We start from the raw sequence: 25,158 nt of genomic DNA on the forward strand, positions 1-25,158 counted from the left end.
CTGCATAACTCAGTATGTCTCAAGTCATACTCAGTCTGAATAAGCTGATTGAAAATAGTAAGCTTTACAGTGTCCTAAAATTTAATGACCTATAGCTATACTAGACTAGAATGGTGGGGGTGCAGGGGGCATGCCAAAGATCAGCTGCCAAAGGTCTTGTCATCTCAGAAACAACAACAAGGCCTGAGACTGGTGGCAAGGCAGACCCTTGAACTAACTCTGTACTGAATCTATTAGCTGTGATTGGTCTTACTAAGTTAGTGGCTCTTTCACCTTTGTGTGTTTCTTCATCTGGACCTTAGAATAATATTATGCCATGACCAGAATAAGAAGTGAGTTGGTAGGCTTTGAGAAGGTCAGATGCTAACTAATAATGGCTAAATTATATTACTTTCCTAAATTGAAAGCGATTATTTTCTGAGCTTATAAAATTTGGTCTGATATGAAAGGAGCAGGGGCAGCCAGTATATCACGGTGGTTTAAAGCAAAGCTGGAAAAAATGCCCAGGCTCTGTAAGAATCATGTGCATGATTAATGCTGAGGCCACTGCCAACAGGAAAAAGAGGGACTCCCACAGTCAGAGAGTGTGATTGTATTTACAGTACATTGGCTTTGATTAATGTGCACACTCAGAGGATTAATGTGTGGAAGGCAAGAAAAGACCTGTTTTCAAATGTTGGTGCTGAGTACAGATTTCCCATTGTGTCCAGAGAGGATGTCAATGAATAGTGACTTTTAGTCTTTTGGTTTGCAGGGTGTGGGGGGTGTTGGTGAGGAGGACATTGCAGGGGTAACTTTCCCATGTATAAGGGAAGATAAAAATGGCTTTCCAGCATGGTGCAGTGGCTCACACCTGTAATCCCAGCACTTTGGGAGGTCGAGGCAGGCAGATCACGAGGTCAGGAGATCAAGACCATCCTGGCTAACACGGTGAAACCCCGTCTCTACTAAAAATACAAAAAAATTAGCCAGGCATGGTGGTGGGCACCTGTAGTCCCATCTACTTGGGAGGCTGAGGCAGGAGAATGGTGTGAACCCGGGAGGCAGAGCTTGCATTGAGCCGAGATCGTGCCACTGCTCTCCAGCCTGGGCAACAGAGCAAGACTCCCTCTCAAAAAAAAAAAAAAGGCTTTCCTTGTGCATTCTTACTACTCATATGAGTCTGGAGAGTCACCACTGAGAAGTTTATACCACATCTCACAGTTTCAATAAAGGGGATTACTAAGTAGTTTTAACTATAATGTCCTCCCTAAGTGATGCCTTTAAGTATGCAGTATTTATATAGTATTTGAATGTCTTATGAAAACATGTACTAGGGTTTTCAAGGTCCATGGGTGTCAAAGAGGAAATGAGTATATATAATAATCACCTGAAAAAAAAATGTTCTCATCTACTCTAGAAGAGATTTCCTTCTTCCTCTTGCCCCATGCCAGAGCCTTATGTGCTTTCAAGGAGTATTTATATAATGTGTAACACCAGGAGAGGGAAAAGGCAGGTTAAACTTAATATGTAATGTATGGGGGAAGGAGAATAGCACCAGATACATAAAGTGTCTTCCCAGGTAATTCTGGTTCTCTCAGGTCTCCAAATTTTTCCAGGCCACCCCCCTTTGATATGAATTGTAAGTAAAGGAGCATACAGCTAGCAAATAATGAAGAACCAAGAACCTGACCCTTTCACTGGAAGTTGGAATAATATAGATCATGTTAAAAAATAACTGGCAATCTAGAGAAATAATCACCATAACACTGTTAATTTATCCCAACTGACTGATTTGATTTAAATGCAGGAAAATCAATAGCTTCATCATAGGAGCTGATTCTGACTACTTGGTAGTGACTCTTGAGGACTATGTAGGCTAAATAATGGCTCTCCACGATGTCCACCTTCAAATTCCCAAAACCTGTGAAGAGAGATTATTGTAAATCATCTGTGTTGGTCCAATGATATTATAGGAGTCTTTTCAAGAGCACAGGAGAACAGAAAGGAGAAGGACATAAGTGTGATAACAGAAGCATACATTTTAGTGATATCTTTTGGAGATGAAAGAAGAAACCACAAACCAAGGAATACAGGCAGCATCTAGAAGCTGAAAATGGCAAGAGAATGGATTAGCCTCTCAGAGCCTCTAGAAGGAACCAGCCCTGCTAATACCTTCCCTTTAGCCTAGTGAAACTTACTTTGGACTTCTCAGTTCCAGAAATATAAAATAATAAATGTGTATTGTCAACAAACTGGTTAATATTTGTCACAGCAGAGATAAGAAACTAATGCAAGAATTGCATGAAGAAAAATTAGTGGAACAAGTAATACAGGAGTGATGCCAGTCATGACTTATAGAGGGAACTGTAAGAATTAAAATGCATTCAACTACCAACTCTAATTTTCTCCTTAGGGTGATGCAAGAATTTCATTGCCATTGGAAGAAAGAGCAGAGGAGAGTGGCAGTGTTTCTTAGACAGCTGTGCTCTTTTGATGTTATAGAAAACAAACTTAGTCAAAAAATAGGCTGAAGTCCTTAGAATAACTTCTACCTAGAAACCGCAATTTTCACTAGGGTAAAGTTTCTCAGCTAACATTAATGGCTACTTTTGTTGGTTCTAGGGAACATCGGATGGTCGATCATGGACCCCCACAACTAGGTTACATGTCTCTATGAACCAAAAGTCCAACTGGGGGAGAAAAACCATAGTAATTCCCCCCCTTAGATCTATCTCTTTTCAGACCCAAGTAGATGGGAAAAAAAGGAAAAGAAAAAGATACATGCCAGATTTCTGATGAAAGAAATTCAACCAAAGAAAGGGCTATTTATTTTATAATCCTTGGGATTGGTTCAGGTAGACAGAGAATAATGTTTTAATCAGACCCACTTAGAACAAAGGCTGGGAATATCTTGTTTCTGTATATTTCTTTGCAATATACAAAACATTCCACTGATTCTGAGGTACCCATCGAATTTCAGTGCTTTAAGATGCATACTGACATAAAACCTATGATGATGCTTTTACTGCATGATTTATTTTTAATTGGCTCTGAAAACATGGATTTAAACTCCTTGCTATTCAATTGAAACTGACCTGTATTCTTGTATATTGGAGAAAAGTTAAGAAATGTTGAGCGTCTAAAATTCTGTTTTCTTGCTTATAGGACAAAGATAATAGATTTTAGGAGCAAGTGGGCATGCAAAGCAGCATATGATGTGATGTGCACAATTATGGGCGTATCCATGCTGTGAATGGCTGCCCTTAAATGCGTGTAGTGCAAAAGGTGTGCAGTTCTATGTAGCAGTGCTGGGTATGAGAAGTGAGTAAGAAAAGTAAGCAATTGCAACAGTGCCTGGAACATTGTAAGCACATAATAACACAATAATGTTTGTTATTATGTATGTTTTCAGTATAAAATCACACACAAAAAATGAAATCTTCAGACTTATAAAGTCCTGGAGAAAATAGTCTTTTACTAAAAACAAAAATCAAAATTATTTGGTTTACTGATCTCTATTTTGCCTGCAATATAACAAAAAACAAACTTTGCCAAAGAAATTCTTCATTCTAATTCTACCTTTGATTTCACCTATGGGTTTCGTGGGGTTTTGTGGGGTTTTTTCCCCTTCCATGAAATTCTTCTATGAATTCTATAATCTGTCTAGGATTTGTTACAACACTAACAGGTAAAGGGTAAATTGGGGTATATGAGGACTGAAGAACAGAAAAAAAAATTATGCCTAAGATTTCTTTAGAAAAGTAGTAGTGAATTTGAGGAAGGGACTTTCTTCTCTCTCTCTCTCTCCACACACACACACACCCCACCATCACCACCACCACCACCAACAGCAGCAGCAGCAGCAATAGTAATATTTTCCCAGGTTGATCTCCTAAAATATCTTGGAAATACACTCTGTCCTTGTTTCATAAGCAAATGCAACACTGAATATGAAACACTATTATTATGCACAAAGTGGAATTTGTGTAATTTTTGTTTTTAATAGTAGATCCTCTAGATGGTGACAATTTCAAAATAAGAAATAAAATTGGTCTTGTGTCCAGGCAGAGTATATGTCATGTAATTACAGCTATATTAGTGAAGTGCCTCAGTTCTTTCTCAGTTTTTCCCATCTACTTGATGACATTCAAAGTTTCCTTTCACAATGAACACAGCCTTTTGTTGCTGAAATGAAAATAAATAAAATATAGGATTTTAGCACCCCTGGGATCATGTGCAAAGGCAACATTGTGAGTTCACAAAACCCTGTTTTCTTTTCTTTCCTGGACCAAATAGAATACATTTCCCAGCTTTCTTTGCAGTTATATGAGCCTTTGTATCTCAGTTCTAGAATATGGGTGGGAGTTGTATGTGTCAATTTCTGTCCTGACCCCAGAAGTCTCCTATGAGACCTATTCTCATTCCTTTCTGTTGTTGGATATCTGGATGCAATGACTTGTGCAGAGGGTTCTGGAGCCTAAGGGGACAGGATATCTTGTAGATAGACGGTACCTAGATCCTTGAACAACTATGTGGTACATAGCCCACCACCCAAAATTCGCCTGGACTATGATGTGAGAGTGGAATGAACTTTATTGTGTTAAGCTACTAAGACATTTTGATATTATAACAGCAGTTAGGCTACTCTGGATAATATGGAACAAGAGGAATAGAAAGGAGACAAATATATACAATGTCAGACAAACATTTTCCCTCTGTCATGGAGCAATTCCTTTTTCAGACTTGAATCCTAAAAGTTCTTCAGGATACTAATTACTCAAGATGATTGCTAGCTGAGTATTCATTAGCTGATTTTCCAAGGACTTTTATAGGGTCCTCAAAACTTTGGAATGACACATTTAAAGAGAAAGTAACACCCAGAGGGAGAAATTTGCCTAATTAAAGTTTCATGTTTGAATAGTAGAAGAACAGTGTGTCCTTGCTTGAGTCTATATCTCTTTTCAACTTAGCATTTTTGGTTGCTTCCATGATAACTACTTTTCTCTTTTTTATCTAATACAGAATTATAAGTAAGGGAATTCTGGTAGTAGAATTCCCTTACTCTTGTAATTTAGCTCTATTCTTGTAGAGCTAATTTATATAATCCTAGGAAGTTATAGTACCACAAATATCTGTCACTACGAGTAAATAAATTCTGTATTAGGAGTTAAATAACAACTTTAAACGATAACAACTACACACAGAGAGAGTTTATGTGTGTATATATTTTATATTCCTTTTTTCTTACTAAAAGAATATATGGACAAGGCTCTGCAAAGTACTACTGTCAGCAGGTGTAAGAAGGAACTCAATATAATCCATTCAGTTGATGTTATCTGCCAAGTACTGTAATTTTGGAATTTAAAAAAGTGAAAAGGTGCTGATGCACCTGAAGAACAGTAAAAAATAAGTAAATAAAATGAAAAGGTAGATTTTTATAAAATATAATTATTTGTAAAAGGAGAAGGAAAGAAAAAATGACATTCGATGAACATCTACTATGTGTCAAATGTTGTGTAAAACATTTAATTTTCTATTCCTTACCATGTGACATATGCCACAATTTTATTTTAATGAAGAGAAAATAAGCTCAGATCAGCAAAGTCAACTACTGAAGACTACATGGCTAATCAGTGGCAGTCCTGGGATGCAGACAAAATTTATTTTTCAAGTCTGTATTCATTTCAATCTACTTTATCACAGCACTAAATTTGAATGTTAGAAATAAAATGATTGTGTCTAAAGCTAAGACTGTCAGATAAAAGTTCCACTTGCTATATTATTAAAAAAAAAAAAATCAAAGTGCAATCTCCCATGTAGCACGGCGCAAGGAATGGCTGAGTTTGAGTGTAGTGTTCAGAACCCCGGGAGAAGGAGAGAGGGAGGAAGGGTAATGGGAATAAGAGACAGAAAGAAGCAATAATATCTCAAGAAAGAAACCCCAGGACTGTAGGCTGCTGGGCCATTTCAATCACTTGTCATGACCCCCGAAATCTAAGCAATGTAGTGTATATATATTTTGTATTTTACTGGGACAGAGATTTAGGCTGTATTTCTTGAGGCTGCTATGTGTGACGAAGTCACTGTTGGTGGACCTCCCAACTACCCATCAACTCTATTTAACCCTGGTCTTCAATCTGTTACATTCATGGTAATGCCCACCAATGGCTAAGGTGGTCTCCTAATATTTTAATTTTTAACTCGATGTGTTTTATGGGAGGCAACATAGCATAGTTGTTAAAAATGGACTCTGTAGCCACATTCCCTGAGTTCAAATCCCATCTCCAATATTTACTATCTGTGAAACTTGGTCAAGCTATGTTTAACTTGTCTGTTCGTCAGTTTGCTCATCTGCGAAACAAGCACAAGAGTAACTTTAAACTTAAGGATTATTATACTGATAAAATTAGTGTGTATATAGAATAGTATGTATATAGAATAGCAGAAAATGCTAAATGTGCTAACTCTTAATTACAGAAGAAAATATATGCTATTATTGTTTTCATCTATAAAGTCAACTGCTATGTTATGGGACTTAGTCTATATAAATATCAAAGAAAAAAGGATTAAGGAGGAAGTTTTTGATCTTTAATACTTTTATGTTTTCAGAGATTTAGGAAATAAAAATGTAAATAATATAATTAAAATTTCTGTTTTGTTTTCACACAATAGCAGAAACTACCACATCATTTCATAGATATTCACTGCCCCTAAAAAGACAAAATAACTCTATGAAAACATTTGGTAATTTTTGTTTTTAAACCATAGCCCTAGTTAATTGACCTGTTTCTGATCACCTGTACCATCTTCTTATTTCTCGTTTTAATCAAAAGAGAAGGGAGGAAAGAGATGAATGCCAGAAATGAGATGAGGTCAGGGATGGGAAAGAGAGTCAAGGATGGGGCAGTGTCAGAAATGACTGGCAGGTTTATGCCAAGCCAATAAATTTTCAAAGATATTCCTTTCACTTATCTGAATAAAATGTCCATGGTATTACCATCACTGGATTATTATAGCCTTTTTCATTATACTTTCTAACCCATAATGTTTTAAAATTATCTTTATTACATTTTACTTTCTTTAATTGACAAAATGTATATATTTATTGTGTACAAGATAATGTTTTGAAGTATGTATAAAAATGGAATGGCCAATTAACATATGCACTACCTTCGCTAGTTGAATGCGGCAGGCCCTCTGCTTCAGAGTTTGATCTGCTTTTCTTTTTTTTTTTTTGATTATTATTGTAACCACTGTTTATTAAAGACTTCTGGCCTCCGATTTCTTTAAAATATTTTCGATCTCTAACCCTTTCTTTTCTAGGTCTTTTTCTGTATGATCCAATGCAATAATTTAAGATGCTATTTGCTGACAGGAGATCCAAGGAACCCATTATGGAAATGAAGGCAGCAAACAACGTTTGAATATATTTCCCAATTTAAAAAGCCTTCATTACATAGTACATTTCAGGCTGAGAATTTTTAAGATTTATCATAGTTTCAGTAATTGTAGAATCCTCTTGAAGTTTGGCATGATATAGACTCATTTGTAAAATGTGTATTTTGTTTGGCATTCAGTAGGAAGCTTGCCAGGCAATACATTTAATTAAAAACATGAGGAAGAGAATAATTGTGGTTTGGCATAGTGTATTATCATTACTTTTAGGTTCTACATGTGCTTAAGATAGTGGTCTCCTAACAAGGTATGCATTAAGATAGTGGTCTCCTAACAAGGTATGCATTTAAAACCAGAGGTAATTTCCCTTTCATCAGTCCAGGGTTTTTAAACAGGGAAACATAGTATTTTGAGGGGAAAGGTACTTTAACTTCTCTTTAGATATAACACTCTCTATCATTTAAAAGATGAGAGCCTTAGCTGCTCTCCTTAGAAACAATCTTTGTCCATTGTTTAAGACTTTGAAAATTGATGTATTGCCTTTCAGGAGCTTAGACAGCTTTATTTAAGTTTAACTTTCTCTAGAGATGCATTGAAATAATGAAATGCAAAGCCTTTCTTGAACATAACCATGTACATAACATCTAGTCCTGCCTGATGTGTAAATTTGATAAGAGCAACTCAAATATTGTAATGATTAATGTTGATTTTTTTATTACAAAGCAAACTTTGTCAGCAGATTCAGAGAAAACGTGTGATGATAACCATCTATGAGACCAGGTTTTCATTGTTGTTAGACATGCTGTTTCATTTTTACAGAGAAACTTGCTAATAATGGTTTTGAGAAGCACCATGGGAAAAAGTGCAATGAAAGGGCCTTTTTTGGCTTACAGGGCACAAGTATTTTAGGTCCAGGTTTTCAGGTATAGAGTTCTTTGATCATTTAGCTTTGCATGAATCCCCTCTGTCTTTTATCACTACATAGTGCTATTCTTCTTAGTGAACAAAGACTTCTAATAACACATCTTATTGGATTTAATATTAGGGTGTCTATTCTCAAGGTCAGTTCAAGGCATAAATAAGACATGCACCAAGATTATTTTCACTCCCTGTCTTTTCTTAAGCAACTGTATTTTGCCTCTCAGAATTTTTCTTTTCTCACTCTAACTAGTTTATTCCTTTTTCCCCTCCTCACTATCCCTCTTTCCTTTGAAGCATCAAAACAATTGCTTTAGTGAGCTGTTTCTTCAGGGCCCTATTCTCTGCTAGGGACGAGGAACAGAAATCTAATAATTAAAACCCTGAAATTCAGTGTGGTAAGACTCAGTAGAGAGTTAGGAAATATGGACAGAAGTGGTGGTAAATGGATGGAACAGCTACATTCATTCAGATAATCATTCGTTTATTTTTTTTCAAAAAAGGGAAGATAGAAAATGTCCCCTTATCATATTTCAGTCCAGTTGTACATCTTTAAAGAAAGCAGCTCTTGGTGAAAGGATCCAATTATATAGGTGTTTGGCTCCCTTTCACAGTAATGTGTCAAAAACAGTATGCATTTTTCTCACAGAAATGCTGTTCTTGTATCAAAATGGTCACTCACTCAGGAAACAAATGGAAAATTTCTCCAAAAATTAAAAGCGCACTTCTTGCTTTTTTCCTACCATGTAGAATCCTGAAATCAATGCAACTTTTATTCTGTGGCATTAGGAACCAAGATAACATGACTCCAGCTTTATATTATACTCAACTATTATGCTGTAGTTCTTTTTTTTTTTTTTTTTTTTTTTTTTTGAGACAGTTTCACTCTTGTTGCCCAGGCAGGAGTGCAATGGCATGATCTCGGCTCGCCGCAACCTCTGCCTCCCGAGTTCAAGCGATTCTCCTGCCTCAGCCTCCCAGGTAGCCGGGATTACCGGCATGTACCACATGCCCAGCTAATTTGGTATTTTTAGTACAGATGGGGTTTCTCCATGTTGCTCAGGCTAGTCTCGAATTCCCGACCTCAGGTGACCCACCCATCTCGGCCTCCCAAAGTGCTGGGATTACAGGCATAAGCCGCTGCTCCCGGATGTTTTTCTTTTACTTAACAGCAAGTAAACAGATTAAGGGAGAACTGAGAGGGACAAAAATAAACCATGTAAGGAAGAATACATGAATGGTGTTCTCGTAGGCCTCTGTGACTTTCCGGTACTCTCTGAGTTTAGACTTTCTATCCTTTTCCTATAGGACAATTTCTTTCTTTCTCTCACGCTTAAATCATGATGTTTCAGTGGCATAACTTAGTAATGAGCAAACAAGATCAGATCAAAGGGTGGTAGGGGTAAGATCATGTAAAGGGACCCAGGCCACCACTCTCCACCTCCAACTGTAGTATTCTGTTGGCTAACCCAAGATGTGTATACCGATTGACCAGTGTGCAGCACCAGATTTTATATTTCACCAAAATTTGGCTGGATTATTTTAGATGAACAGATATTATGTCATTTCAGTACTTCTTATTAATTGTCCTCAGGCCTAATTCATTTTTTTCTGGATTTCTTTTTCACTCATCTCAGCAATACTGTCAACATTTTCCTTTTAAGTGAATGCTAGAATTAATGGATTTACTTAGGTAAGTCTTGGGGTAACTCCTCTTTGAAAGTGGGAGAACCACTATGAGACAAACGAGAAGGTAAATTTAATTCGTGTTTCCATGTTGAAGGCCTTAGATTACACATTTCTTAGGCTTGGACTTTCCATGTTTGAATCAACTGTGGAGAACAGATAATGGGATAAAAAAAAAAAAACACAATTAATGGAAAGACTGTAAAAATAGATTTAAAAAATAAAGATTGGAACAGGGACTCCAAGATGGCTGACTAGAGGCATTCAGCAATTGCCTCCTCCACAAAGAAAAACTAAAATAGCAAGTACATAATCATTCTTTGAATACAGCATCTAAGACAGAACACTGGAATTCAACAGAGGAGTGTCATGAAACACCTGAGGCAAGAAAAAAAACAGGGAAGCAAGGCTGCCAGCTTGGTCAGGATCACCTGGGAGCTTGGAGAGTCACCCCAGTGTGGGAAAATGGTAAAAGCCCCAGCAGTCCACATTCCCATCATGGGCTCCTGCAATCCTAGTCACTGGAGAGTTCCTTGACCCCTCCAGACCATAAGGCTACCACAGGGAGCAGCCTGGATAGTGTGTGATGGCATCGCTCCATATAGGTAACTTATGCTGGGTCCCACAAACACCCTGAGTCCTAAGCTGTTGTAGCACACTGTCATTATGAGAATGTGGCCCAAACCAGACTGCATCTCTCCCTGGGGCCCAGCAGCCCCTGCATTCCTACATCCCTAGAATCCCACTGACATCTCCCTACATCCCTTACAGGACTGCAGTGGCATGAGAGTGATTAGACTCAGCAGAACAGCAGGGTCCTCAGCACTATAGAACACGCAGCATCTTGCACCCCAGGTTATGGGTGGTGTAGCAGGCAAAGCAAGGTGCCCCTGGGACAAAGGGAGCCAAAGCATGTGCTCCCCAGAACTTGAAACTTGCCTGCCTGGGGCTGCTCCCACTGATAGCAACTCTGCCTCCTCAGCAATTCTCAACTTGCACATGCTCTGAAGACTGGCTCTCCCCAAGGCTGCTGCTTCCGCCATTTCTGGACACTGAAGCATATACTTCCAAGAGCCTGAGAGCCAACTGGCTGTGGCTGCTGTCACTGAAAATAACCCCAATTCCCAGAAAGAGGCCCACAGTGTACTTGCATGTGCCTTGAGGATGGATTCTCCCTGCTCATTGCTGTCATTGCTGCCACCACCCAGCACTTTACCAGGGGAGCCTAGGTTTCACCCTGGCCTGCCGATCACAGCCTATACCCGTGTGCACAATGGAGGGGGCCTAATGACAGGCTTGTCTGGCCTGGCAACATCCCCCATGTCTGGGCACATTGTCTAGGGACCTAGGGATCATCTTGCCCCACCCACTACCACTGGTATCAGTGTAAGTATTTCAGGGGCCTAAGGGCAGGCCCACCCAGCTCATCACAGCCACCACTAACAGAAACATGTTTCATCTGTGAGCCCATGGGGTTGTCCTGTCACAGATATGGCCATTGCTTATGCCATGCATGCTACCCAGGAACTTAATGAACTACATGGCCCAACACTGCCACTGCCAGAACCCAAGAAAGCCACCTGGAGGTCCAAGAATTAGCCTTCTTAGACCTAATTACATTAGTGCCCATGCACGCTGCCTGCAGGCCCAAGGACAGGCATGCTTGGCCCACCACTGAGGCCTGAGGACCAACCCACCTGCAGTTCTCATCCCTTACAAAGCCTTACCACAGCCTGCACTAACAGCCACAGCCTAAGTGACAGAGGAAATCACAGACACCACTGAAGCTATTTACAGACAAATGAATCACATGGAGGCTACATTACTGCATGCACCCAGAATCAAAGCTAAAGTGTCCTATGAAACCAACACTGCAGATAGATCTTCAGTACCTTCCCCTACAAAGGCCAATCCAAAAAAATAAAGAAGTGACTTACGCCATATGCAAAGATATCAATGAAAGGACAAAAGAAACATTAAATGTCAAGGAAATATGCCACATCTAAAGAAACATAATAATTGTCCAGCAAGATATTACAATGAAAAAGAAATTAATGAAATGATGAAAAAAGAGTTCAGAGTAATAATATTAAACGAGCTCAGTGAGATACAATAGAACACAGATAAAGAATACAAAAAAATCAGAAAAGATGATTCAGAACATAATGAGAAATTTACCAATGTGATAAGTATCATAAAAAAGAAACAAAAATTATAGAACTAAGAATTCAATGAATGAAATGTAAAATTCATGTGAGAGCTTCAACAACAGATTTTATTATGCACAAGAAATAATTTTATAGCAGGAATAAAGGATTTTTTAAATAACTTGGTCAGACAAAATAGAATAAATAATAAAAAAAGATTGTACAAATCCTGTGTAACATATGGGGCTCCATAAAGTAACCAAAGTTTCAAATTCTGGGTATTCCAGAAGTTGAAGAGAAGTCCAAAGCCATAGAAAATCTATTCAGTAAAATGATGCCTGGAAACTTACAAGTCTTAGGAGAGATGTGAACATCCAGATTCAGAAAGCTTAAAGAGCCCCAAATAGATTCAGTTCAAAAAGGTCTTGTTAAAGGCAAGTTATAGTCAAATTGTTGAAGGTCAAATACAAAGAAAGGATTTCTAAAAACAGGAAGAGAATGATGTTAAGTCGGATATAAAGGAAACCTTATTAAAACTAACAGCAGATTTTTCAGCAGAAAAATTACAGGTCAGGAGAGAAAGAGATGATATATTCAGAGAGCTGGGAGGAGAAAAACCAAAAAAAAATGTCAATCAAGAACACTATACCCAGCAAAATTGATCCTTCAGCTATAAAAAAAGAAAGTCTTACCCAGACAAGCAAAAACTGAGGAAATTTATTACTTTCCTTTGCTTTAATGGCTCCTTTAAAGGGTTCTTATATCTGAAAGTGCAAAGATGATATCTATTATCATGAAAACACAGGAAAGTATAAAACTTACTGGTAAACATACAAATGTAGAAAATACTCAAATGGTACAACTACAGAAAAACACCAAACCATAATGATAAACAATAAGATAGAAAGGAACAAAGTATACACAAAACATCCAGAAAACAATTTACAAAATGACAGAAATAAGTCCTCGCACATAAATAATAACCTTGAGGTAAATGGATTAAATTTTGCTCTTAAAAGATATAGCGTGGTGACTCAGACCTTTAATCTCAGCACTTTGGGAGGCTGAGGCGGGCAGATCACGAGGTCAGGAGTTCGAGACCAGTCTGGCCAACATGGTGAAACCCTGTCTCTACTAAAAATACAAAAATTAACAAGGCATGGTGGCACATGCTTGTAATCCCAGCTACTCAGGAGACTGAGGTAGGAGAATAGGTTGAACCCAGGAGGTGGAGGTTGCAGTGAGCCGAGATTGTGCCACTGTACTGCAGCCTGGGTGACAGGCAAGACTTCATCTAAAAAAAAAAAAAACAAAAAAAAACAAAAAAAAAACAACAACAACAACAACAAAAAAGATAGAGACTGGCTGAATGGATTTGAAAACAAAAACAAAAACCAAAACCAAGAAGGACCACATGACCCAACTATCTACTGCCTCCAAGAAACTCACTTCACTTGTAAAGACATATAGAATGAAAGTAAAGGATTGAAAAAGATATTTTGTGCAAACAGAAACCAAAAGTGAGCATAAGTATCTCTACTTTTATCTGATAAAAACATATTTAAGTCAAAAACAGTAAAAAAGAGACAATGAAGGTCATTATATTAAAGATAAAGGGACAAATCCAGCAAGAGAATATAAAAATTATAAATACATATGCACCCAATACGAAACCATCCAGATATATGAAGCAAATATTATTACATCAGAAAGGAGAGATGTACTCCAATGCAATAATAGTTGGAGACTTCAACACTCAACTCAGCATTAGAAAGATCATCTAGACAGAAAATTTAAAAAGAAACATTGTATTTAAACTGCACTTTAGACCACATTGGCCTAAGAGGCCAATCTACAGAACATTTTGTTGAGCAGTTGTAGAATATACATTTTTCCCATAAGCACATAGACATTCTGTAGGATTGACCATATGTCAGGCAATGAAACAAATCTTAACAAATTTTTTAGAAGTTAATAGCATACCAAGTATCCTCTTATGCCACAATCAAATAAAACTAGAAATAAATAAAAAGAGGAATTTTGGAAGCTGTACAGATACATAGAAATTAAACAACAATCTCCTAGACAAGCATCAAGTCAGTGAAGAAATTAAGTAGGAAATCAAACAAGTTTCTGAAAAAGAAAGAAAATAAAAACACAAGATACCAAAACCTATAGGATAGAGCAAAAGCAGTGCTAAGAGGGAAGTTCATAGCAATAAATTCCTACAATAAAAAAGTATAAAGTTTTCAAATAAACAATCTAATGATGCACATCAAGGAATTAGAAAAGCAAGAACAAGCTAAATCCAGAATTAGTAGAAGAAAAGAAGTAATAAAGATCAGAGCAGAACTAAATGATACAGAGACTAAAAAAAATACAAAAGATCAACAAAGCAACAAGTTGGTTTTGTGAAAAGATAAAAAATTAAATAACCTGCTAGCAAGACTAACCAAGAAAAGAGAGAATACCCAAATAAACAAAATCATAAATGTAAAAGGAGGCATTGCAATTGACATCACAGAAATACAAAAGATCATTAGACAGTATTATTAACAGTTAATATTTACAGACCGTAAAACATAGGGGAAATGAATAAATTCCTGGAATCACAAAACCTACCAAGATCAAGTGTGGAAAAAATAGGGAATCTGAACAGAACAATAATGCATAGCATATTGAATCAGTAACAAAAAGACTCTCGAAAAAGAGAAGCCCAGAATTGGATCCTTTATTGCTGAGAAGCCCAGAATTGGATCCTTTATTGCTGAGAAGCTCAGAATTGGATCCTTTATTGCTGAGAAGCCCAGAATTGGATCCTTTATTGCTGAATTCTACCAAACTTACAAAGAATAACTAACATTGATTTTCCTCAAGCCATTCCACAAAACTGAAGAGGAGGGAATTCTCCCTATTTCATTTTATGAGGCAGCATTACCCTCATACCAAAACCAGACAAGAACACAAGAAAGAAAGAAAACTACAGGTCAATATCCATGATGAACGAGACACAAAAACCCTCAACAAAATACTAGCAAAATGAATCAAACAGCACACCAAAAAGATAATGTTAATCAAGTGGGATTTATCCTTGGGATGCAAGGATGACTCAACGTACACAAATCAATAAATGTGATACATCATATCAAAAGAATGAAAGACTAAAAAATGTGGTCATCTCAATAGGCTCAGTAAAAGCACCTGATAAAATTCAAGATCTTTTCATGATGAAAACTCTCAAGAAACTAGATTTAGAAGGAACATACCCCAATATAATAAAGGCCACATATTACAAACTCACAGCTAACATCATACTGATTGGAGCAAAGCTGAAAGCCTTTCTATCAAGATCTGGAACAAGATGAGGATGCCCACTTTTTTAACTCCCCTTCAAGATTCTAGTATTGAAGGTTATCAGCCAGAGCAATTAGGAAAAAGAAAGAAAAGGCATCCAAATTGGAAAAGGGGAGGCCAAATTGTCCTTCTTTGCAATGAAATTATCTTATATTAAGAAAAACATAAAGACTCCACCAAAATACTCTTAGATTTGAAAAATTAAGGAAAGTTGCAGAATACTAAATCAACATACAAAAATCAATAGCATTTTTATACATCAGTCTGAACAATGTGCAAAAGAAATCAAGAGGCAATCCCATTTAAAATAGCTACAAAAAAAAGCCTAGGAATAATTTTAACCAAACAAGGAATGATCTATACAAGCAAAACTACAAAACACTGGTGGAAGAAATTGAACAAGACACAAAAAATGAAAAATATATCTCATGCCCATAGATCAGAAGAATTAATATTGTCAAAATATCCATACTACCGAAAGAAATTTACATTTTCAGTGGAATTATATCAAAATATCAATGACATTCTTCACAGAAACAGAAGAAACAATCCTAAATGTTACATATTAATAGAACCACAAAAGTCCCCAAATAGCCAAAGCAATACTGAGGAAAAGAGCAGGAAAAAGGACACAACACATCATACTACCTGGCTTCAAAGCATATTATAAGGCTATAGTAACCAAAAAAGCATTATATGAGCATAAAAATAGACACATAAGCCAATGGAACAGAAGAACCCAGAAATAAATCCACACATTTATAACCAACTGGTTTTCAACAAAGGTGGGAAGAACAGACACTGGGGAAAGGATGGCTCTTCAATAAATGGTGCTGGGAAAACAGGATAATCATATTCAGAAGAATGAAACTAGCCACGTATCTCTCACCATATACAAAAATCAAATCAAGATCAGCTAAAACCTAAATGTAAGATCCAAAAGTATAAAACTGCTTGAAGAAAACATTGGGGAAATGCTTCAGGACATTGGGCTAGACGAAGATTTTATGGCTAAGACTTCAAAAGCACAGGCAAGATAAAAATAGACAAATGGGACTATATTAAACTAAAAAGCTTCTGCACATCAAAAGAAATAATCAACAGAGTAAAGAGCCTGTTAAATAGTAGAAAATATTTAATATTTAAAGTATTTAAATATTTAATATTTAAAAATATTTGCAAACTATTTCTTTAATAAGGGCCTAAAGTTCAGAGAATACATGGAACTAAAACAACTCAACAACAGAAAATAATAATAATCCCATCAAAAAGCAGGCAAAGGACATGAACGGACATTTCTCAAAAGAAGACAAATGACCAATAGGTATATGAAAACATGCTCAACATCACTAATTAGCTTGAAAACTCAAACCAAAACTACAATAAGATATCATTTTACCCCAGTTAGAATGACTATTATTAAAAGGAAAAAAAAAAAACAGATGCTGGCAAAGGTATGTTGAAAAGGGAACTCTTATACACTGTTGATGAGAATGTAAACTAATATAGCCATCATGGAAAACAATATGGATATTTCTCAAAAAATTAAAAGTAGTACTAACATATGATCTAGCAATCTCACTCCTAAGTATTTATCCAAAGAAAAGGAAATCAGCGTATCAAAATGATACCTACACCCCTATTTTTATTGTAGTATTATTCACAATAGCAGAGATGTGAAATCAACCTAAGTGTTGGATAAATGGACAAATAAAATGTGGTGTGTGTATACACACACACACACACACACACACACAATGAAACACTCAGCCATAAAAAAGAATTAAATCCTAACATTTACAGCAACATGGATGAGCCTGGAGGACATTATGCTAAGTGAAATAAGTTAGACACATATCACTTTCTCCTCCATATGTGAGAGCTAAAAACATTGCTCTCATGGAGGTGGAAAGTAGAATCATAGTTATCTGAGGCTTGGCATGGTGTTTGTTGGGGATTGGGGGAATAAGAGAGGTTGGTTAATGGGAGCAAACATACAGCTAGAAAGAACAATTCAAATGTTCAATAGTAGAGTAGGGTGACTATAGTTAAAAACAATGTATTGAATATTTCAAAATAGCTAGAAGAGAAGACTTCAAATATTTTCAACAAATAGAAATAATACTTGACTGACGTGACAGATACCCTAAATACCATTACTTAATCATTACACATTCTATGCATGTACAAATAACAAAATAATACATGTACCCCATAAAAATGAATGAATTTTACCATCAATACTTTTTTTAAAGTAACTAAAATATAGCAACAGAAAAAATGTGAAATACTAAAAGTAGGCCTGCTGATAAAAAATAAATCGTTAGATACATATAATATCCAAAATATTATGATTCTCTCTAAAATCAGGAAAATATCTTTGCCTTGAGGTATCTAGGTCTATGAAGGGTATCTCTAGGCTGAGTTTTCCTATAATAAACACCTGGGAATGAAGATCAAAAAGGTCTTCATCTTCTCTGCAGTATTTCTTGACTTAACACAATAGGCTGGGATTAAAAAATAATCATAACAATACTGGAGTCTAATTGTGCTCTTTTCAAAATCAAAATATTAAAACCAACAGCCGGCCGGGCACGGCAGCTCACGCCTGTAATCCCAGCGCTTTGGGAGGCTGAGACGGGTGGATCACGAGGTCAATAAATCGAGACCATCCTGGCCAACATGGTGAAACCCCATCTCTACTAAAAATACAAAAATTAGCCGGGCGTGGTGGCGCACGCCTGCAGTCCCAGCTACTCGGGGGGCTAAGACTGGAGAATTGCTTGAACCCAAGAAGCGGAGGTTGCAGTGAGCCGAGACTGCACCACTGCACTCAAGCTTGGCGACAGAGTGAGACTCAGTCTCAAAACAAACAAACACAAAAACAATAGCCATTCTTGGGGATTCGAATATTTTACATATGAGGATGGATGGATGGATAGATTAATACATTTTTTCATGAACCATCATAGCTAACGTATATTTTTTCATGAACACCATAGCTAACATATATATTTTTTTTTTCCAGGGGCAAAGGACCACTAAAGCATACAACTGATGTGATCTATGCAGCGAAAATGATATCAGAATCAGGATCAAGGATGGATGTCCTTGCTCGGCAGATTGCTAATCAGGTGAGTTACTTACAAATGGACATCGTAAAAGTTCATGCTAATTGCTCTTTGCCATTAGAACATTGATTTAGGCAAAGTTAAGTTTTTACTCTATTCAACCATTTTTTCTAAATTATAATTGAATTTCTGATAACTCTATTAATACACTAGGTAATGGATGATTTTAAGGAAGCTTAATTATTTCTTAGGGCAGATATTTTTAGCTTAAAACATACTCAAATTATTTCTAGTATCAGCTCTTCAACATCAAATATACTCAATTAATTTTAATCAATTGTAATTACAAAACCGAGTTTTGTTGTTGTTGATACATTATATTTCTTTCTTTCTTTTTTGGTTGTGTATTTTTAACATTTATTTTTATTATGTTTTTTTAATTGACATATAATAATTGCATTTCTAGAGTACATATATTTCTATATGTGTATACACTGTGTATTGATCAAATTAGGGAATGAGCATATACTATTCCTCAAACATCTATCATTTCTTTGTTTTGAACACATTCAAAATCTTCTCATATAGCTATTTTTAAATACACAATAAATTATTAACTGTAGTCAGCCTACTATGTTATAGAAGACTACAATTTATTCCTCCTATATAACTGTATTTTTGTACCTTTAACCAACTTATTTTTATCTTCCCCTCTCCACTACTCTTCCCTGCCCCTGATAACCATTATTCTATTCATTAATTCTATGTTATCAACTTTTAAAACTCTCACATATGAGAACATGTGGTACTTGTCTTTCTGTACCTGACTTATTTCACTTAACATAATGTCCTCCAGTCTTGGTCATGTTGCCACAAATGACAGGATTTCATTTTTCTTTATGCCTGAATATTCCATTGTGTTTGTATACCACATTTTGTTTATCCATTCATTCATTGGTGGACAGTTAGATTAATTCTAACTAACTGATTGACAGTGAGATTGTGAACAGTGCTGCAGTAAGCATAGGAGTACAGCTATCTCTTTGACATACTGACTTCCTTTTCTTTAAATAAATACCCAGTAATGGATTGCTGGATCATATGGTAGTTCTATTATTAGTTTATTATTATTAGTAGTAGTTTTTAAAGAAAACTCCTATTTTCCATAATGGCTGTACTAATTTACATTCCTACCAACAGGGTATGAGTCCCCTTTTCTCTACATTCTTGACAGAATTTATTTTTTGTTCTTTCAATTATAGCCATTTTAATTGGGGTAAGATGATATTGTGCTAATGATGTGGAACTTTTTTTTATATACCTGTTGGCCATTCGTATGTCTTCTTTTAAGAGATGACTATTCACATCATTTGCCCATTTTTAAATTTGTTTTATTCTTCTGTTGTTTTGTCTTATGTATTCTGTATCCCTTGTCAAATAGTATGAAAATATCTTCTATCATTCTATAGGTTGTCTTGTTACTATGTTAATTGTTTTCTTTGCTGTGCAAAACCTTTTTAGTTTGATATAATCCCATGTGTTTATTTTTGCTTTTGTTGTCCGTGCTTTTGAGGTGTTAGCCATCAAATCTTTGCCAAAATCAATGTCCTGAAGCCCTGTGTTTTCTTCTACTAGTTTTATAGTTTTGGATTTTATGCTAGGCCTTTATTTTGATTGAATTTTTCCATATGGTGAAAGGTAGGGGTCTAGTTTTATTTTTCTGCAATAGATATCCGATTTTCTCACTACTGTTTATTGACTATCCTTTTCTCAATGTGTGTTCTTGACACTTGTTCAAAATCAGTTGGCTATAAATATGTGAATTTATTTTTGGGTTCTCCAGTCTGTTCCAGTGGTCTATGTGTGTTTTTTTTTATGCCAGTACCATGCAGTTTTAGTTACTATATCTTTGTAATATATTTTGAAGCCAGGTAGTGTGATGTTTCCAGCTTTGCTGTTTTTCTCAGGATTGCTTTGGCTCTTCAGGGTCTTTTGTGGTTCTATGTAAATTTTAGGATTTTTTTTTCTATCTGTGTAAAAAATGTCATTGGTATTTTTCTATGGGTTACACTGAATCTGTATATTGCTTTGGGCAGTATGGACATTTTAACAATATTAATTCTTTCAATACATGAACAGAGGATATCTTTTTTTGTCTCCTCTTCAATTTCTTTTATCAATATTTTATAGTTTAATAGTAGGGATTTTTCACCTCTTTAGTTATATTGATTTCTAGGTGTTTTGTTTTCGGTAGCTATGAGAAATAGGATTGCTTGCCTGATTTCTTTTGTAGATTGCTCACTATTTGTGTGTAAAAATGCTGTTGATTTTTGCAGGTTGATTTGATATCCTTCAACTTTATTGAATTTTTTTATCAAATCTAAGAGTTTTTTTTTTTGGTAGAGTCTTTAGGTTTTTCTTTTTTTTTGTATATGTATTTTTATTTTTCATTTTTGTGAGTACGTGGTAGGTCTATATATGTATGGGGTACAGGAAATATTTTGATACAGGCATACAATGTGTAATAATCACATCAGGGTAAATAAGGTACAGGATTCACACTCAGAGTCAACTATCCAGAGACAAAATAAAAAGAAATTTTAATTTTCACTTAGTAGTTTAACTAGTAATAGCAATGCTTTATTACACTTTTGACATTTTCATGAATCAATCAGTAAAGACAAATGGGATAAGAGTATATTTAATGAGTCCAAAAATATAGTTAGATAGAATAAATAAGATATAGTATTTGATAGCAAAATAGGGCAACTATAGCCAAAAGTAATTTATTGTATGTTTAAAAATAACTAAATGGTATAATTGGATTGTTTGTAACACAAAGAAAGGTTTTTCTTAATATAAGACCATGTTATCTACAAACTAGGACAATTAGACTTCCTCCTTTCCAATTTGGATACTCTATATTTCTTTCTCTTAGCTAATGGTTCTAGCTAGGCCGTTCAGTTCTATGTTGAATAAAAATGTTGACAGTAGGCAGCCTTGTCTTGTTTCAGATCTTACAGGAAAGGCTGTCAATTGTTTCCTTATTTTTGCCCTTCAAACTTAATACATTTTAAAATGTTATGTTAGGTTTTCTGTGTCAATGATATATTATAATATAATATTTAAAATTCAAAGAAAAATAGTATTTAGTAGAATACTAAAGATAATACTAAAGATATAAAATGCATAAAATACATAATTAATATAGAGACTGCTGTTTATAAACATTTTAGTTTCCTTTTTTTAGATTTCTCATGTTTATTTCAGTATTTTTAAGCAGCTGCTACATCCTTAGAAATACTTTACACTTTAACTGAAAAATCTGTTGCTTTCATTAATGTGTTGAGATATTCAATTAATGTTTCAGACTGAGGTATAATATTATTTTGTGGCTTTTATATTATGTTCAACTTTATAGTACATATTTATTTCCCTTTGGGAAAAAAATGGGGATTTTTGCAACTATTTCATATTATTTCTTGCTTAAATAGTATTAGGGAAAGGTTTTTGGGCTTCTTTTTATAATGATTACTATTATTCACTATGTTTTGTTCACTATGTTTATACTCTCTTGGAAAATGAAGAACTCTCTCCTATTAAATATTGTATTTGTGGATATAAGGAATAGGAAACAAATAAAGACTAATTATAATAAACTATTTAATAACATTCCTAATAATAGAGAACATATGTCTTTTCCATGTTACTTTAATTATTATAAAATTTTATTAATCCTTTTTTTTTAGTATTTAGTATTTACAGCTAAAACAAACTCTATCCTAATATAAGTCAAATTTTCCGAGTTTGATTATGTGACTGAAGCCTATATATGCCCATAGTTTTCTTTATTTTAGAATCTTATTGCATTCACTTTTATGAGAGACACTAAATCTTAGTGAAATAAGTGAAACCATAGTACATGACACATATTTACATTTATTAATATCTTTTCAAATACTGAATGGTTCCTCCCATTTTTTTCTGTTTATTTTGAAACACCCAGTTTTCAAAGTTGACATAATTGTGTCACATTGAAGGTTTTTTTTCTTATATTGATAATCTTCTTTAATTGGATCAGGTTGCCTTGAAGTAGGTACTTCTATAACATGGCTTTATCAAATTATGTCATTGTTTTTAGCATTATTCAAATGGTATGGGAGAAAGCAAAAGTATCATCTTACTTCTGTATAGCTTTGACATTTTAAGAGAAGCTTAGAGAAGTAGTCACTGACTAATAAAGAATTATAGATCACTCTTTTTGTCTTTTTCCATTTCATACATAAAATAGTTTCAGATGAATTACTTTTGTTCTGAAGAAATATAGTTCTAAGTAATCAAAATTGAGAATGAAGAAACTGACTTAGTTATTACAGTGACCATCTAGGGAGGTTGTCTTTGAATGTGATTCTGACATTATTATTTGATAGATTAAGAAATTTTAGGCAGAAAATAATATCTGAAATTGATTATGGAATACAATTGAGTAATGTAAGCAATGTGATTTTCAGTGTCTATGTATATCATGAAAAAAATCTGCTGGAACATTGGTTGCTTTCTCTTTTGATCAATTTAATATTTCAAAAATAATACATTCTAGCTTTAGTTTTTGCTGGTGTGTCAGAAGGTCAAACACTAATTTCCATCCCAACTAACATTAGATTTGAAATTATATATATATTTAAATTATTTAAATGCATGTTTATATATATATCATCTATTATACATATTATTAGACCAATTTAGTTACATTGTGTAAAGTTTCAGAGTTAAAGTTCACATGTAGAAAGAATGAAATGGAATTAGATTAGTTGATGCTTCTCATTCTGCTTGCTTGGCCTTTTTATTTTTATTTTTCACTTTTCCTTCCTTCATTGCTTCCTTGAGAGCATATTTATTGTGTGTATGCCACACACAATTCACTACTCTGGTATTGGCATTAGCTAGTTAGAAAGAGAAGAACTAAAACAATGGCGGTCTCAAAAAAGGCTTAAGTATGCCATCAAAGACATATTTAAGTCTTGTAGAATTTTACCACAAATTTTGTCTCCTTTAGACAGTATCCTTGTATAAAACAAGATTGTTATAGCTATTCTTACCTATAACAAGTCTTAAAAATTTTGCTTGTGAATTAAACAGAATAAGTTGGAGAAGTAAAATATGAATCCAAGATTTCAGGCTTTCAGTACATATTTTTTTCTATTTCTGCACTCCACATTGTAATTAATCATATTAGCAGATATTCCAAATTAGATAAAGTAACATCTCATAAGGTAAGGATAATGCACAAAAAGATTTCAAATAGTTATAGAAGCAGTATAACCTAGATAGGAAGGAGACAATAGGAGCCAAAATAAAATTAGCATCTGCTAAAAGTGTTTTGCACCAGGAGAGAACAGTATTAGACTTTCTGAACCCTGGGTGATCTTTAAGGAGCCTAATTACTTTCTCCTTGTAATTTTGCCAAAGCAAAGATAGCAAGACTAGTAACTGGACATTCCCACCTAATTGTAACTGAACAAAATTAAAACGAACTTTTAATGTTAAATACGTTGGCAGGTAATTCTAATTCAAGAAAAGATGATTTTTAAAAACCAAAGTAAAGAAGTATAAACCAAATCACACAAAATGCACTCCATTATGAACAAAACAACCTACAAGTATAATTTGTATTAATACTTTACAAAATATTCTTGGAGGCTGGCCTCATTTGAATTGTTTCATGTTGATATTATAAGAGGCAAAAAAATTATTTCAATGAAACTATACTACTGAGAAGCTTCTGGAGCATTCATTATATCATGATTACACAACTCCTAAGGATATGATTCCTAGATACGCCTTGTGACAATGTGTATTTTAAAGGTATTACCTATCTGAAATTTATTTCCAGCAGAAATTTTTTAAATTTTTTTTAAAGATTTTTTTGGGGAACAGATGGTGTTTGGGTACATGAATATATATACACACACATACACACACATATATATACATAAACACACACACATATACCACATTTTTATATATATATATATATCACATTTTCTTTATCATTCATTGATTGATGGGCATTTGGGCTAATTCCATATTTATGCAATTGCAAATTGTGCTGCTATAAACATGTGTGTGCGAGTATCTTTTTCGTATAATGCCTTTTTTTCCTCTGGGTAGATATCTAGTAGTGGGGTTACTGGATCAGATGGTAGTTCTACTTTCAGTTCTTTAAGGAATCTCCACACTATTTTCCATACTGGTTGTACTAGTTCACATTCCCAATAACAGTGTAAAAGTGTTCCCTTTTCACTGCATCCACACCAATACCTTTTTTTGTTGTTTTGTTTTTTTCTGATCATGGCCATTCTTGCAAGAGTAAGGTGGTGTCTCATTGTGGTTTTGATTTGCATTTCCCTGATAATTAGTGAGTTGAACATTTTTTTCATATGCTTGTTGGCCATTTGTATATCTTTTTTTTTTTGAGAATTGTCTATTCATGTCCCTAGCCCACTTTTTGATGGGATTTTTTTTTCTTGCTGATTTGTTTGAGTTATTTGGAGATTCTGAATATGAGTCTTTTGTCAGATGTATAGATTGTGATGATCTTTCTC

The 25,158-nt window shown here is 34.9% G+C and overlaps 1 protein-coding gene across 1 annotated transcript in view; it reads left to right on the forward strand.

The window, feature by feature from the left end:
- CTNNA3 (catenin alpha 3) overlaps nucleotides 1-25,158 on the forward strand; it is a 1,821,585-nt gene that overhangs the window by 1,725,036 nt on the left and 71,391 nt on the right. Inside the window, exon 16 of the mRNA XM_054522537.2 lies at nucleotides 18,511-18,616. Within this exon, the coding sequence (XP_054378512.1) occupies nucleotides 18,511-18,616 (106 nt within the window). The remainder of the gene's footprint in view (nucleotides 1-18,510; nucleotides 18,617-25,158) is intronic.

Source organism: Pongo abelii, chromosome 8 (genome assembly GCF_028885655.2).
Source record: "Pongo abelii isolate AG06213 chromosome 8, NHGRI_mPonAbe1-v2.0_pri, whole genome shotgun sequence".
Classification (NCBI taxonomy): domain Eukaryota; kingdom Metazoa; phylum Chordata; class Mammalia; order Primates; family Hominidae; genus Pongo; species Pongo abelii.